The sequence below is a fragment of the Harmonia axyridis genome, chromosome 3 (assembly GCF_914767665.1).
Source record: "Harmonia axyridis chromosome 3, icHarAxyr1.1, whole genome shotgun sequence".
NCBI lineage: Eukaryota > Metazoa > Arthropoda > Insecta > Coleoptera > Coccinellidae > Harmonia > Harmonia axyridis.
This window is the reverse complement of record NC_059503.1, coordinates 57,098,019-57,114,159: the sequence shown is the minus strand read 5'-3', so window position 1 is coordinate 57,114,159 and position 16,141 is coordinate 57,098,019. Positions and strand designations below refer to the sequence as shown.

The window sequence follows — 16,141 nt, the reverse complement described above, 5'->3', positions numbered from 1 at the left end:
AGGAAAAAACCAATATATTAAATAAAATGTGAAAACATTATTTTATTCGGAAATTATAATAAAACAGTCTCTCAAAATATTAAATTTCTCTCATTTGAAATGTTAATAAATTATTTATAAATGTACAAAACAAATTTTTTTGATCACAAAGATATTTGTACAAAAAATATCTCAGTTTACTTCTAATTATATCATAAGAATGAAAAACTTGAAAAAATATAAAGACAGTAATAACTTATCAAAAATAGGTATGGCAATTTGATCTTACAGTCTATTACAGCTTTGATGAACTTGGTGATTGATGAATACATTTGGGAAAAAAGTATAAATGGATTTCTAGTGTAAACACTCATTTCTCTGTGTTATAATATTACATCTTTGTTTTCCAATAGCTGAATTTCTGACTAGTAAAAACTATTCACGATCTCTTTAAACTACTATTATAACATGAGCTGAATATTTTTTTCTTATCCTAGTTTGGGAATAATTCAAGTCTTTTTTTATTTTTTAAAATTTGAGCTTTCTCAAAAACAGCAAAATTGTTTATACAACTAATTATTTTAGCTACAAACATATCTACGAGATCACAGTTTTTCTCAACTAATTAATAAAGTTTAGGTCCATATTTAAACCTAACATTTTGGTTTTTAGATGTCGCTTATGATCAACAGGCTATGTTTATTTTTAGTTCTATAGACCATTGTCCATAGGTGTGTAATCCATAGGTGGAAAATGGCTAGGATAAGCGATCTCTATGATGATCATTGAACCCATGATCATCACAAATATGACCAAGGTGATCCATTTGAAATACACCTCCCATCTGTCTTCTTCTAGGTTTCTGAGTATATCTATTCCAACGCATATTCCTGAGAAATACATAAAAGAATGTCAACAAGTGATTTTGGCTTATTCTAGGAAAATAAGTTATTTTGGATTATTCTAGAAAAATAATTATTTTAAGAAAAAAATAAGTTTTTCAAAAATTCAAACTTTGTAGTTTCCTCAAATGTCAAAATACCTAAACTAATGTTATATACAGTCGAATGTTTTCGTGGAAATTATGAAACAGTCAAGGTGTTTCGTAATGGTTGTCTAAATTTCTAGTATAGCTCAAGCTTCAGAGGATAATATTGAATAACAAGATTAGGTATTGATTGTTCTTCAGATTATTTTCTTTTAGTGTGCGACCTTCAGTGAGAAAAAGAGAGATTAATTCTCTGTACATTCATGTTTCACGCGAGATAGACGCATATTGTGCTCCAGATATTAGAATTGTTACTTGAGTGGATATAAGACGAGTGATATACAATACCATTCAACATAAGTACCTACTATTGTTGGTTTTTGTGAAGAAATCGAAAAATAACAAATAATTCAGGAATTATGCCCTTGATGACTAAAAATCAGAAGGATGAAATCACACCGTGTATTATGGATTTTTTATCAGATAAGGAATTCTTATCAGCATTGAACAACAAGGTGGTAGATGTCAATACCCAGGTGATAAATGATCGGCTTGATAACGCCAATGAAAAATTAACAAGTCCAAAAAGAATGCGAGGAAGAGACAGCTGAAATTCATTCCTTGAAAAATAAATGAGGAAGGATTGAACAGGAAAATAAGCTGAAGCAGTTGCGCCTTCACGGCCTGTAGAAAAAACAGATGAAAAGTTGAAGGAGCGTGTTGAGAATCTTTTTGGTCAAAGGTTTAAAGTAGGCCAGGTTCAAATTAAAAATTGTTATAGGTAGTGTGAGGCCGAAAATCGAAAAATCAAAGAGACCAATAGTTAGACATTTCAACTCGATGAATACCAGAAATGAACTCTTTCATAACAAGAGGCAGCTCAAAGGCACAAAATGAGTTCTGGCTGAAGAATTAACCAAGAAAAGTTATAATCTCCTGTTCCAAAGCAAAAAAGTTGGCTTGAAGAAAGCATGGTCGAAGAAATTGGGCAGCATATTATTATTTCTTTATTCTTTTTGTTTTTAATCTTATGTGAATTTAATTTATTTTCTTTTTTAGGCAATAGGTTGTTATAGAGTGTTCAATTCTAGTTTCTACATTGAACTGCTGCGTACTGATTGATAGATTATTTATTATAGAATATTTGGAGTTGAGCGCATGTTTATCAGATATCTGTTTCCCCATTTGGCAGACTTAAAGCAGTCTGTTTTATTAAATAAAAAGTTTGAGTTCGTTGAAGGTGGAATATCTATCTACTGATTACATTCAAGATATCAACTATTTTTTACCTGCCACAGCTCCAGCTAAATGAGCTACAACACCAATCTGTTCATGAGAAGAACTCATTGATATGAAACGACTGTATGAAGCAGCTCCTAGATCCAAAACGGTTATTCCCAAGAAGACTATCATCTGATACGGTGCAAATGCAGTTTGTTTCCAGTTCTAAGTAAGAACAGCATTAGTCAATAAAGTTTTTACAACCCCCAGAATACTTACCAAGATGAGCGTCGAAATGTGGGCAGTTATGATAGCATACACTCCTCCACTGGCCCCTCCAAGTTTTATCTCAGGATCTATCACAGACGTAGCCAGCGATCCGGCCAAAACCCCAGCAAAATAAATTGATAGAACCCTCCAGCTTTTGTGTACCATTTCTAGAGGTAACCCAAGTACCAGAAGGACTATTAGATTGACTACAAGGTGGTGATACCTTAAAAAAATTTGTTGATTATTAATGTTAGTAAGTAAAATAGGAAGGCAAAATCTGAATCAATATTTACAAGACTATTTAAATTCCATGTGAAATATTTGAGAGATTTAACTGAAGATGGTGAAGAACTATCCACCTTTTTTGTGTCATGGTAACGGTCAAATTAAATTGGAGGACTCTGTTAATTTTCTGGGAGTTGGTCTAGATAAACACTCGCGGTGGGATCATCAGGTGTCTAAGTTGGGAAAGTCTCTCAACTCTTCGGCTTACTTGATTTTCATGATCAGGGACAAGTTGGAGAGTGCTATGGTGAGAGCTCTCTACTTTGCTAGTTTCCAGTCTGTGCTGGCATATGGAATTATTTTTTGGGGCAGTTCGTCTGGTGCTGATGAAATTTTTCTCATTCAGAAAAGAGTGATGAGAATAATGAGTAGGTTGGGCTTTCGTGAGTCCTGTCGCGGAGTTTTCAGATCCAATGGAATCCAAACCGTCTTTGGTCTTTATATTTATCGCCTATTTATCTTTCTTAAGTTACGGAAAAGCTATTTTTTGCCATATGTCAATAAAAATAATACTCGGCAAGTTCATCCTTTCCTTCTTCCTATTCACAGTACTGCTAGGTTTGAAAGGGGACCACTTTATATGGCCATGCGTTTATTTAATTTGCTTCCTAAGCAATTACAGGTTGTTGAAGATATAACCTTGTTTAGAAGGCGCATTTACAATTTTATCTTGGATTGTGAACCTTATTCAGGTGATGAGTTTATTTCATTTTGTAGAAAATAAGCTCTTTTATGAATTGTCTCTATTTTATTCGTTTGCATTGATTTTGTTGTTGTGAATAATTTTTGAGATCAATAAATATTATTGTTATTGTTATTGATGGTTTTTGGGGTCTTGATTGAAACTTTCAGCATTGTTAACATTACCTAAGTTAATTTTTCCATATCGTCATACTGACATTCTTGATAGGACTTTTTCCGATATTATAGCCGTATCATTTTAGGCATTTCGCTTTACAACTGTTTGCTTTGAGCGATTACAAAATGTTATCAGTGGAAATATCGTAGTAGACCAAAATGAATAACACACAGGGCAACAAAAATTTTTCTTTGGCGCCTGGGATATTAGAGTTAGAGCTGATTTTAACTATATTTGAGACGCTTAATCTGTACATGCAATCCGTTTTTCTCTATCAGCTCTACTTTTTTAGATACATCAACTTATCTACTAATATGGGTTTCATTCAGTGTATTCATTTATGAGAGTTCTAAAATTATTATATATTCATATATATAGTATATCCAAAGTAACTTGAACTAGTCCATAACGCTTGGCCAGATGTCCCTTTGAAGTGGATACCGCGATCCGCTGAATACCGGGGTTTATTTAAAAGTATTGTTAGCCAATAAATTCACTGACTTCAAAGGAATTTCTGGAAACTTGGACAACCCTTGTATAATCCAAATATTCTGGCTTCCTTCAAGTGACTTTGGATATATGTAGATACTATACAATGGTTTCATTGTCAGTTTGTAATTGAGTAAATATGGTCCAATACAACTAGCTCACTCAACGAAACTGAAAAAAAAATATAATACCATACATAGCTTTGGTCTTGCAGAAGATAAAGTATCACGAACATCAATTTTCTTCTTGAGTAGCGAAGTGGTTACACGAAATATCCGTGTTTCTTGTGCCTCTGGGATAGTAGGGACAAAACACATCACTGGGTTAGAAAATATTGGCCTCAGAGCAAAAACATGGTCGTTGGGAAGAAGAATGTCATTAACGACACTTTGGTTGAAAGAGAAAAAATCATACTTCCTCCGTTACATATAAAGTTGGGCTTACTGAAGCAATTCGTGAAGGCTCTTGATAAGAATGTGTCATATTTTGCATATATAAGGGTAAAAATGCATCAGTTGAGCACAGAAAAACACAAAGCAGGGATATTTGACGGCCAACAAATAAGACAATGAATTAAGGAGCCTTCATAAATTTAATGAATCAAGTTGATTGATGAAGCTTGGACATCATTTGATGCAGTTGTAGAAAATTTTCTAGGCAAATATAAAGCTCAAAACTATGTTGAAATGGTTAACAAGATGCTTGATAGTTTCAAATCCTTAGGGTGCAATATTAGTATTAAAATACACTATTTACACAGACACTTAGACCGTTTTCCAGAAAAATAAAGAAGACATGAGTGAAGAACAACGTGAAAGATTTCACCAAGATTTTAAAGATATGGAGAACCGCTACCAAGGAAGATGGGACATACACATGGTGGCAGATTACTGCCGGACTTTAAAAAGGGACTGTTTGAAAAAACATTCAAGAATGTCTCGGAAAAGAAGCTTTCGAAGTGTTGAGTAACTATTTGATTTCTTCAATTCTTGTTTGTTTGTAAGTATGACATAATATTGTTTTATTGTATAACTAAAATAAAAATGTCGTATCTACTTTTGTTTACTATACTTACTGATTTGAGTTGAAATAATGTAACTTATATTCCTCTAAAATTGTATATCTTGAAAATTTGGTTTCCTAGGTAAAAATGAATAGGTTATTTTAATTCAGGACATTAAATTGATATAGAATCAGCTCAAAAAACCTCGACACCAAAACAGATGTTGCCCTGTGTAATCTTTGGTACCTACTCACCCTATATGCACGAACATGTATGTGAAAAACCTCCAAATTTCGTATCGTCTTGCGGGATCATATATGAGCCATCTTCCGATTTTTCCACTGGCAGATAATGTCGAATCTGGTTCTATATATTCATCTATAACGAATGGTATGATTGTAATTATAGCCATTATTGGTAGGCCTATAGGAGGCGGACAACAGGAAAATTCTTGTTCGTAGGCTAAGTCAGATTCATCTTCTTCCAAGGCCACACGGATCCTTCCTTTTTGTCCTATTCTTCTTGGAGGTATAATGGTCTCGACGTATCTGAAAGAAATTTGCAATTTTTTTATCAGTTAACTTGATAAGCCGGGTGGCCCATCACAGATGCGCTTCTCATTTGAAGAGAGTAAATAAAGATATTTTGAACATGTTTTTTTTTTGTGATGAGTATATGGCAATCCGTAAGTAAAAATTTATTATTTTCATAATTCATATACATGGTTAGAACTACACTGCGCAAAAAAATTAACGCACATTATGGAAATCTCAAATTTATTCTACAACTGAAGTTGTTCTCAATGATAATTATTTTTATCAGAATTATGCATGCATATGTTATCCACTTTCAACGTTTTTCGTCAATATAGATGTTTTTTCCCAGCAGGAATAAAAAAAGATGAGATTATCAGATTTTGAATATATTGGCTCCATTCTGAAATCAGTTGTTCTCGATCAATTCTAGTGATCAATAGTTTTTCTTTCGTTTGATTTTCTACACTCGATCGCTATGCAACGCGAAACACGCAATTTGACCCAAGAGGAATGTGCCCAAGCGGTAGTTTTGCGAGAAGAAGGGTGGAGTTTCCCATACAAGTGTATCTAGAATGTTGCAGCGATTCAGGGAGACAGGTATGAATGTCCGAAGACCAGGACAGGGTAGACTACGGGTAACAACTGCCATTTAAGAACGTTACTTGAGAGTTTCTTCGTTAAGACAACGGTTTGCAACCACTCGCCTCCTTCAAAATCAGCTTGAGCAAACTCATGGGGTGCAAATTAGCACTTGGACAATAAGAAATCGCCTCAGAGAATATGATTTAAGAGGCCCAGCTCTTACCCCAGCCCATCGAAGAGCGCGTTTTGATTTTGCGAGAGAGCATATCCATTGGGAAGAGGCTGATTAGGAAAGAGTTATCTTCACAGATGAGTCTAGATTCTGCCTCTACCATTGTGATCGACGTTCCCTTGTATACAGACGTCCACATGAAAGATATGCTCAGTGCAATTTCCTGAATACTACTGGTTTCGGGGGAGGATCGATTATGGTATGGGATGGAATATCATTGACTGCTCGCAAAGACCTAGTGGATGTTGATAATGGAGCTAGGAATGCTGATAGGTATATGAGGAACATTCTTGAAAAGCATGTAGTGCCATTTGCCCCATGCATTGGTGAAAATTTCATTTTTATGGACGATAATGCCAGACCCCATCGTACGCGCATCGTTCAGGAGTACCTTGAAGAGGTTGAAGTCTCTCGAATGGAATGGCCAGCAAGAAGTCCAGATCTCAATCCGATTGAGCAGGTTTGGGACAACCTCAATAGAAGGCTGAGAAGTTCAGAAAATCATCCAGCTACTCTTCATGACTTCACTCTGGAATCCAACTCAGAGAAATCTGGGAAGGATTAGATCAGAACATTTTAAGATCACTCATTTTGAGTATGAACCGTCGTTGCCGAGCTGTAATTAACGCAAGGGGTGGAAATACCAAGTATTAAATCACTTATCAGCATTCCAGTATTTTGAAAATTGTTTATTTCTCTTCTTTCACATAAGATTCTGTGAAATCCTGAATTTTTCTTCCATTTAATGTGTCTTGTTTCGTTCAAAACCTTCCCGAGAGAACAAAAAAAATAAGTTATAAAGTCAATGTAGAGTTAACTTTCATTAAAATTGAGATTTTCAGAATGTGCGTCAATTTTTTTGTGCAGTGTATTTAGAGGGAAATTATAGGGATATCGAAAACCGTTATAAATACGCCGCCACTGGGTTGGACACCCGATATAGAGGGATTTATTTTTTCGGGAAGTACCTATCCGTCAATCACCTATCAATAATAGTTACTTAAAATGTTCAGTTGTTCTCGGAGGTATTTTTTCAAATATAAAAGAAAAGTATCAATATAGTTTCAGTTCCAAAACTTACTTCGTGAAAGCACCCATAAATAACGGTTTCAATTTAGGGTGTTCTATCAAAGTTTGAAATTCTTCGAATGTTAATTCACCATCCCCATTTTGATCTGCCAAATCCAGAATTTGGTGAACAACGTGATGTGCGATGTTGTGTTCTTTTCTCAGTGTTTTGTACAATTCCTTTGCTGTAACAACTCCGTCTCCATTTCTGTCACACTGGAATAAAACATATTTGATCAAAATGATGTCAAGAGCGAATTTATGCGAGAATGAAGTAGAGATTCATCAAGCCAAGTAGCTTGATATTTTAACCAAATACTTTACTTGAAAATAAAGCTCGTGAAAAATTATATACTTAAACTTTTGTAATATGAGATTATAGGGGCATATGTTCAATGGTTGAATTTGTATCGCAGAAAGAATCACAAAAGTATAAAAAAACCATAAAAAAATATTGATGATCACATCAATCGAATTGATTTATTTTTATGCTGAAACTTACAAATCTCTGAAAAATTTCCGAAAAACGTATTAAAATAAGATTTTTTATTCGGTATTTCAGATTCAATTACGAAAAGTAACTATTATCTAACAACTCAAGTTCGAAGAGTTTTGTATTTGATTATATTATCTTGTACATCTTTTTACCAGCAATATTATACTTTTGGGAATACCCTAATGCAAAACACAAAAAATTCAAATGAAATTTGTCATAAAATTGGCTATGTGTGCTTCAACTGTAGTAGCTCGTCAAGCGTATTTTGACAACTTTCACGCAGTAGCCTCCCATAGTATCCTTTTATGGGGAGCGACATCCGAGGCGTTAAGGGTGTTGAGACTTCAAAAGAAAGCAGTAAGAGCACTGTATGGTCTTGCACCTAGGGATAGCTGCAAGGAAACTTTGATAACCGGGGAAATTCTGACTGTGCCATGTATGTACATTCACGCCTGCCTCAAATATGTACACAAAAACATCCACAAGTTTCCCAGAAATTCAAGCAGACATGCCTATAATACGCGAAACAAGGCTGCCCTGGAGACACCTTTCCATCGTCTGGCATCTACTCAGCGATTCGTTGATCACTGGGGTCCTGTATTCTACAATATGGTACCTGCTCGTTTGAAGGCTCTAAATGAAAAACGTTTCAGCACAGAGGTAAAGAGGGTGCTGTTGAGGACAGCGATATATGAGGTGACTGAACTTTTCGACTGTGATATTTTTTGATGTTTGATATTTCATGTTTGTACAAAAATTATTTTATTTGTGATATTTATTGATATAATTGCTATTCTTGACGTTTTCCTGTATGTTTATACTGTGAAATAAATAAATATTATTATCTATACAGTCCATTACAATTTGCCATAACAGGGATCCTTCGACAGGTTTCAGCTTCCCGGGTCAGGGAGCTCCTGGAATCTGCGGTGGGCAGGAGTCGATTCAACTCTCCTGATAGGTGAATTGCTAGGGATTCACCTACCGCTACCCTAATAATAATAATCCCGACTTTTGCCTATACGCGTAGGATTTCTCCTCGCCGTCGGCTTCTCACTCCTGGCTAAGAGGAATATTCACTCAATCCCAGATATTTAAAATATCAGAAGGGCTTATTATTATTATTATTATATGGCAATTTCGATTGCAAATTTACAGGGTGATATATTGTTTGGCACATTTTTTTCGGTAGTTTGAAAAATGTGAAAATAATATTTGGTCCAGTACCACACTGTTTGGTTTCTTGTAGTAATATTGAATCTGCTACAGATTTCGAGAAAAAAATTCCAAAAAAATCTCTCTGAATCTGCATGTAAATTCAAATTATCATTAAAACCCAATCAGTGAGCTGTAATGAATACATTATTATTTTTGTTGCTCATTTTCCTGATATGTAGCAATGATCCATAACGATTCGATAAACCGGTATAATCACCACAAAAAAGGAGAAATACAAGACACACCCTGTATCTCGAAAACAAAGCGTTTTCGATTTCACGTTTATGTTTCGTACTTTTTATTCTTAAAATTATCCAGGAATCTCTTACTTTCGTTTGTACCTGTTTCGAATGTTCAAATTCATTTTAAATTATTCATAATTTTTCTCAAATAAAGGTGAAGTTTATGCAATTATCATGAAGTCCTTCGTTCTATTTTTGGAACGTGAATTTTAATTACAATATATGTATATTCGAGCCTACCATTTCCTATTGCAGTATTTAATTGCTAGTTCCTAGTAGGAAAATATTTATGAAGGACATGTTGTCGTATCCCCTTGATAATATGCGCCGAAAAATCCCAGGTGTTAAATCCTAGTGCCCAATTTTGATCACCTCTTCGAAAAATAACACGTCCAGGAAGCTTTTCTTGCAAAATCGCGATTGTTTCGAAGCTTGTGTGACACCTAGCGCCGTCTTGTTGAAAATAAACGTTGTCCACATCAATATATTTTAATTCCTACCACAAAAAATCATGAATCATAGATCAAGATCGACGAGGAATCAACAAACCTAGCGACAGCATCAATATTCTCAGTTGTTCTTGAGCGACGCACAAGGTTTCGATTCTTCGCATCACTAACTTTTCCCCAATAGCTCATATTCATTCACCAGTTTCATCTTTGACGGTTGAGAAGGTGCTACCGACAACCCCAAAGTGCTTTAGTTTTGCGAACTGTGACAGTAAAATTTCCACCATTTCTGTAGCGAACTTTAACAATTTCCATGCGTTGTTGAAGCGTCTGTCATTCCATCTTAGTAATGGCTTAGTTTTTACTTGTCAAATGTCAAAAGATGACTGCTTCAAAAATAACAGCTGCACAGATAGCAGGCTATTCAAAATGAATGTATAATTTTTCAGTTTATAACAATAATAAAGATCTTCATTCCAATATCGAAATGATACTGGTGAAATAAAATATTCAGTAGAGGAATGGGCCAGATTCAGCAGACTTGACAGTCGATTGTTTTATCTAACCTATAATTATAGCTTTTATGTATTCCGTCTCCGTTTAGCATATTCATCATTAATAAAACGTGATATTGTTGAATAACTAATTCACGAATCCTGTTCATAATATATGTATGTATGAGATTTATTATTATTCTCATGTGATAAAATTTTGACATTGCATATATGTATCTTTGTGTACCTATTCGGGATTCCATAAATATTTGCTGTAAGAGTTATCCTTTTTAAGATTCCGAAAGTACAGGTACGAAAATTTTAATTTGAAATATCGATCAGATTTTCATTTCAATATAATACTTGGACCTTGCCATTATGTGTAGAATACAACATCTTTTAAATGTAGTTCGCATGATCTCTTACAGGACTCGATCCTTTTGAGGTAATTTTCGCCGGCGCATTTTGGGCAATATATCACCAATAACATGACGAAAATTGTTTTCTAGATCGTCAATAGTCTGAGAATAATCGGCATATTGAATTTGGAGAAAAAAATCGTGAAGGTTTTTTCATGTAAACAATTTTTGTTACTTAACTATTGTAGTCGTTTTTTGGAAGTTTTTTAAATTTGACAATGAACCAGCTGTTCAAGAAGATCCAAAGTCGATGTTTAGTTGTTGTTAAAATGCCGAGAGCACGTGTACGCGGATTTTATCGCCAGCTACGTGAATTTGAAAGAGGTCGAATTATTGGTCTACGGAAGGCTGGGCTGCCACTTCGAGAAATCGCTAACCGTACGAACAGAATCCAACTACTGTTGTGAGATGTTGTCAAGCGTGGTTTGATAATGCCCAAAATCGAAGAAGAGTAGGCACTGGACGTCGAAGGGGCACAAATGAACTTCAAGATCGACGTTTAAGACTTATGGCCATTAGGGACCGATTTGAGACAACTCGATATTTGGCTGATGAGTGGTTAGGAGAACAAGACCATTCTGTAACTGTCCGAGCGGTTTACTGCTGGATAAGGTCTTTTGGACTGCAGCATGATCGACCCCCATCTTGTGTTACCACTGACGGTTGATCATCGCCGGCAACGATTACAGAGGTGCAGAGAACGACAACATTGGAATGTGAAATGGCATCAGGTAGTCTTTTCTGATGAATCTCAAGAAGAATCTTCAAGAAATATTGAAGCCATATGTTCTCCCTTACCTTAACCAGCTAGAGAATCCAATATTTTAGCAAGAAAATGCCCGACCTCATGTTGCCAGAGTTAGTTTACACTTTTTCGAAGCGACTCATGAGAATCTTTTGGCATGGCCACCCAGATCTCCCAGATCGTCCATAAAGCATGTTTGGGACATCATGGGTATAGAAGGCTTGGAAATTTACCCCAGCCTCCCGGACTTGAACGGCTCTGGGACATGAAGTACATGTAGCTTGGAATAGTATCCCTCAAGAAGAAATAGACCAGAAATAGTGTATAGATAATCGCAGTGAACAAACACATTATTAACAGATTAATTAAAAAAATTGTAAACCCTTCGTTTTTTTCTCAAAAATTCAATCATTTACTCCTATCTATGTTTCACCAAAAAAAATTTAAACAACTCCCTCTGGGTGTTGCAGTTTCCTTGTCAGTTAGTTTACAAATATTCTTCTATGTACATATATCGTAAAAAACGGTTCTAGAAACAGAACTCCATTTATTCGAAGAATTTCGACACCTCTTGTATTTGCAGAACGTTTTATCTGTTCTATTTATTTTATTACGTACCTATCTTGTAAACACTTGGCATTGGGATGAAAATAGCCAGGTATTCCCAAACAAATAGTGAGTGGATTTCAACGATATCATTTGTATGAATCATTCCAGGTGTAATTTTCATCATCAATTCGATTGAGTTAAGAAGGACAGAGTGTAGATAACATGGTCATAAAACTATTTCGTTCAGAATTGGTTCGTTTGGAATGTGTTGTAATAATAATAGGTGACATGCCAAATCTTAATTTAGCAACGAGATCGGAATATAGTGTAGGTACTCAATTGTTGTTTTCAAATGATATACACATATAAAATTCTAGAAAAGCACTGACTGGCGTCTGAAGCTTTTGGACGCTCATTTAGTCATGCAACCATTGGAGACCACAATTCCGATATACATCTACACGCAATCGTCAATGAAATATTAATTTTTTCTTCCATATTTGCCTGACTTTTCTATGGTTCTGACCAGCAATCAGCATGAAATTCTGCATGGAACTTGAAATTGTTATTTTATAGATACATACACACAGAACCTCAACTCATTCAAATTTGTTGTTATTGGATTATTGAGTTTTTTCTGATATTTTTCTTGAATATTTTCTAGATCTGGTAATGACATGTTGAGAAAAATGATAAGAAAAATCAGAGAAGACCAGCCTTATGCTAATGGTCCTAATCGTTTCTTTGTGCTTTTGCTATTTGAAATTGATTTAGAATTAAAATCATCTTCCTGTGGAACCAATCAAAAACAATTGATCTAGACTCGTAGGATAATAAAGTTAAAATGTATACGTAATCTTTTATCGTTTTTGCAATAAAAAACCACAGTTGAAATATAATAAGAGCATATAGGAGCTTAGTTCGTTAATATCAGAATATCTGGCAGGTTTGGTGATGCCTTCACCTTATTTCATTTCATCCTATTTCATATTTGAGTTCTTTTTAATGCTCACATCCTCGATCATTTTGTAACTGGACGATTCGCCAATGAGATGTAATTCGTTAGAGAGTATCAGGCTGCGACTTTCAATTTTCTCACAACCTGTTCCTTTCTGAAATGTTAAAGTCGGAGAAGCTTCTCTAACCAATTACATCTCATTGGCGAATCTTCCAGTGACAAAATAATTAAGGATGTGAGCATTAAAAATAACTTAGATATGAATTAGGATGAAAGATTGGTAAGGTGAAGGTATCATCAAAACTGTCGGACATTCTGATAGTCAAGCTGCTATTAACGCACTAAGCTCCTATATACTATCGATCCAAGATTGATATAGGAAAGCAGAAAATTGTTGCTACATTCATAGCATGTTTATTCCGAAATATTTCAACTGTGGTTTTTTAATGCAAAAACGATAAAAGATTACGTATATATTTTCACCTTATAAATCCTACGAGTCTAGAACAATTGTTTTCGAATGGTTCCACATCAGGAAGGTGATATTAATTCTAAATCAATTTTAAATAACTGAAGATTGCACAAAACACCGTTTAGGAACATTAGCATAAGGGTGGTCTCATAAAAAAGCTCGATGTATGGGTACCACACGAGTTAACTCAAAAAAACCTCATGGACCGAATTCCCATCTGCGAATTGCTATTGAATCGCAACAAAATCGACCCATTTTTGAAGCGGTTGTTAGCTGGTGCTGAAAGTGTTTCACTTACGACAACGTCGAGCGAAAACGATCGTGATCGAAACGAAGTGAGCCGGCGGAAACGGTGACCAAGCTAGGATTGACGGCTAGATGGTTTTGCAGGAAGAATTTTCTGTGTTTGTTGGGATTGGTAGTGAAGTGAGTTATCTACTATGATCTACTCCTCCCCTCCATAACGGTTTACTCTGAACTTTACTGTCAACAATTGGGCCGTTTGAAGGGAAGCGACCAGCTTTGGCCAATAGGAGAAGAATTGTGTTCCATCAAAACAACGCCAGGTCACCAGAAGCTCCGGGAGCTTGGTTGCATCCACAATTTTGCTGGTGAAAAATTCGCTTCAACAGAGGCTAGTGAAAATCTACTGCCACAATTTTTTGGTAAAAGTGACGAGGGCTTCTAGGAGAGAGGCATAATGATATCACCTTCGAAATGTCAACAAGTTATCGAAAAAAAGGTCGCATATTCCACCTGAACCGGATCATTTTAACTATGGTAATCAAAGCCTTGTTTTTCATGCGAAAATAAAAGATTTATTTTCACTACACCTTGTACAATCACACATAATGCTCGGGTAATTTAATATCATGAATTGATAATTCAAAAAAGTCTTTCTTGTCGCTCAGTTGTCACAACTAACCTCCATACCCTGTAGGAGTTTATGCTTTGATTGTTGTTTGATTTGTTTACAGTAGGTAATCTATTTTGTCACTTTATCGTTTGTTTTACGATTTGTACAATTGATAAAAATTCATTATTATCCATATCATATGACGTAATAAAATAAGTTAATTCCGACCCATTAGAATAGAATACACTTTATAACCTATATTTTATTACCTTCGAATTGTAAAGGTTAGTTCGACAAGTAAATCACTCAAGAACTTCGGATGGCGCCTTTCAATTATTCGAAACCGAAAGTCGGTTAAAAGTGAAGATGGATTTGACAGACAGATTTGTCGAAAAGAATAGATATGTGGAATTGAAACACTGGAAACCCATGTCTATTATGAAATCTCTGACAATATTTTTTTTTGCAAAGAACAAATTAATGAAAACCATCAATTATGCTAATATTATTGTTATCAACTTCAGAGAAAATATTACGACAGAATCCAAAAATATAATACGTTTTATTCGTTTAAATAATCTTTTCCACACACTATCGCGTGCAATTGCAATTATCAGAATTATACATTTTAATTATTGACTTCCCACTTCTAACGAAATGAATATACTGCTTGTATGTACAACTATTATACATTAAATTCTCAATGTCAGTTCTATTCATTATATCCTTTTATGAGAGAGGACATTTCTATAGGATTACTTAAAAAGCAAAGTTCCCTGCTGTCAATTTACATTGGAATCGGCAAAAACGTTTAAGATAAAAATTCGACCACAGGTTCTAAATAGGTATTCATCAAGCAGCTTGATTTTTAGACAACAACTTGACTTGAAAATCAAGTTCGTGAAAAATTACATACCTCAAGGTATCTTTGGTGGGTGTTGGCTGAGAACAACTACAAAAAGTGAATTTACGAAGGGTATCTCATTAAAAATAGATGGTGTAAATTTGAGTTGAAAATATTCCATCATCGGGTATTCTCAGGGCCGACGTTAGGAGTGAAACAGTGAAGCGACCGTTTCAGGCGCCTCTTTTTGAGGGGCGGCAATTCGGCCTAGTTTGATTGTCAATTTTTCGTATTTCATCCTTGAATTTTTAAAACAACATAAGGTTGTTCCGCTTAGCTGCGTTTGTCAACCTTTCCAGCAATAAAATTCTCAAACCGCCTTTACTAAGCCACCTGTTTAATAAATAACACATGGCAGCTCAAGAAATATAAACAGATTTCTCTATTACCCTCATTGAAAGAGGGATAAAATCATTGTATATTTCACAAAGACGAAAAGTAACACTAACTTTGCTTTCGAATTATTGAAATCCGATATTTACACATTCAACTTATGGATAATTCCTACGATTTTGAACGAAAAATATAAAGAAACCAAAATTAAAAAGAACTGAATAACCTATCCTATTTTCAATAATGTCCTAAAGTTATTATTTCTGTGTTTTCCTAGTTCTCACGAAGAGGAATATTTGATCACTTATTCAAAACGATAGCAATAAAAACGTTCGCTCGCACTATGTATAAAATATCCATTATAAATGAATTTGCAATGCTGATCAAGGTGATGTATTTGAGTTGGTCTCAGTTTGGACAAAAAGAAGTAAGTTAAAATAATATCTTGTTCCCAACATTTACAAATAAAATGTTTATTATTCTATACGTGAATT

General features: G+C 34.8%; 1 protein-coding gene across 3 annotated transcripts in view; it reads right to left on the bottom strand.

The window, feature by feature from the left end:
* Positions 1-17: 17 nt before the first annotated feature.
* LOC123676740 (rhomboid-related protein 2-like) overlaps positions 18-16,141 on the bottom strand; it is a 32,344-nt gene continuing 16,220 nt past the window's right edge. For all 3 annotated transcript variants that reach the window (XM_045612906.1, XM_045612908.1, XM_045612907.1), the window contains exons 2-6: positions 7,526-7,728; positions 5,349-5,642; positions 2,468-2,681; positions 2,257-2,413; positions 18-869 (exon numbers count right to left, since the gene is read on the bottom strand). In XM_045612906.1, the coding sequence (XP_045468862.1) occupies positions 691-869; positions 2,257-2,413; positions 2,468-2,681; positions 5,349-5,642; positions 7,526-7,728 (1,047 nt within the window). In that variant the 3' untranslated portion in view covers positions 18-690. The remainder of the gene's footprint in view (positions 870-2,256; positions 2,414-2,467; positions 2,682-5,348; positions 5,643-7,525; positions 7,729-16,141) is intronic.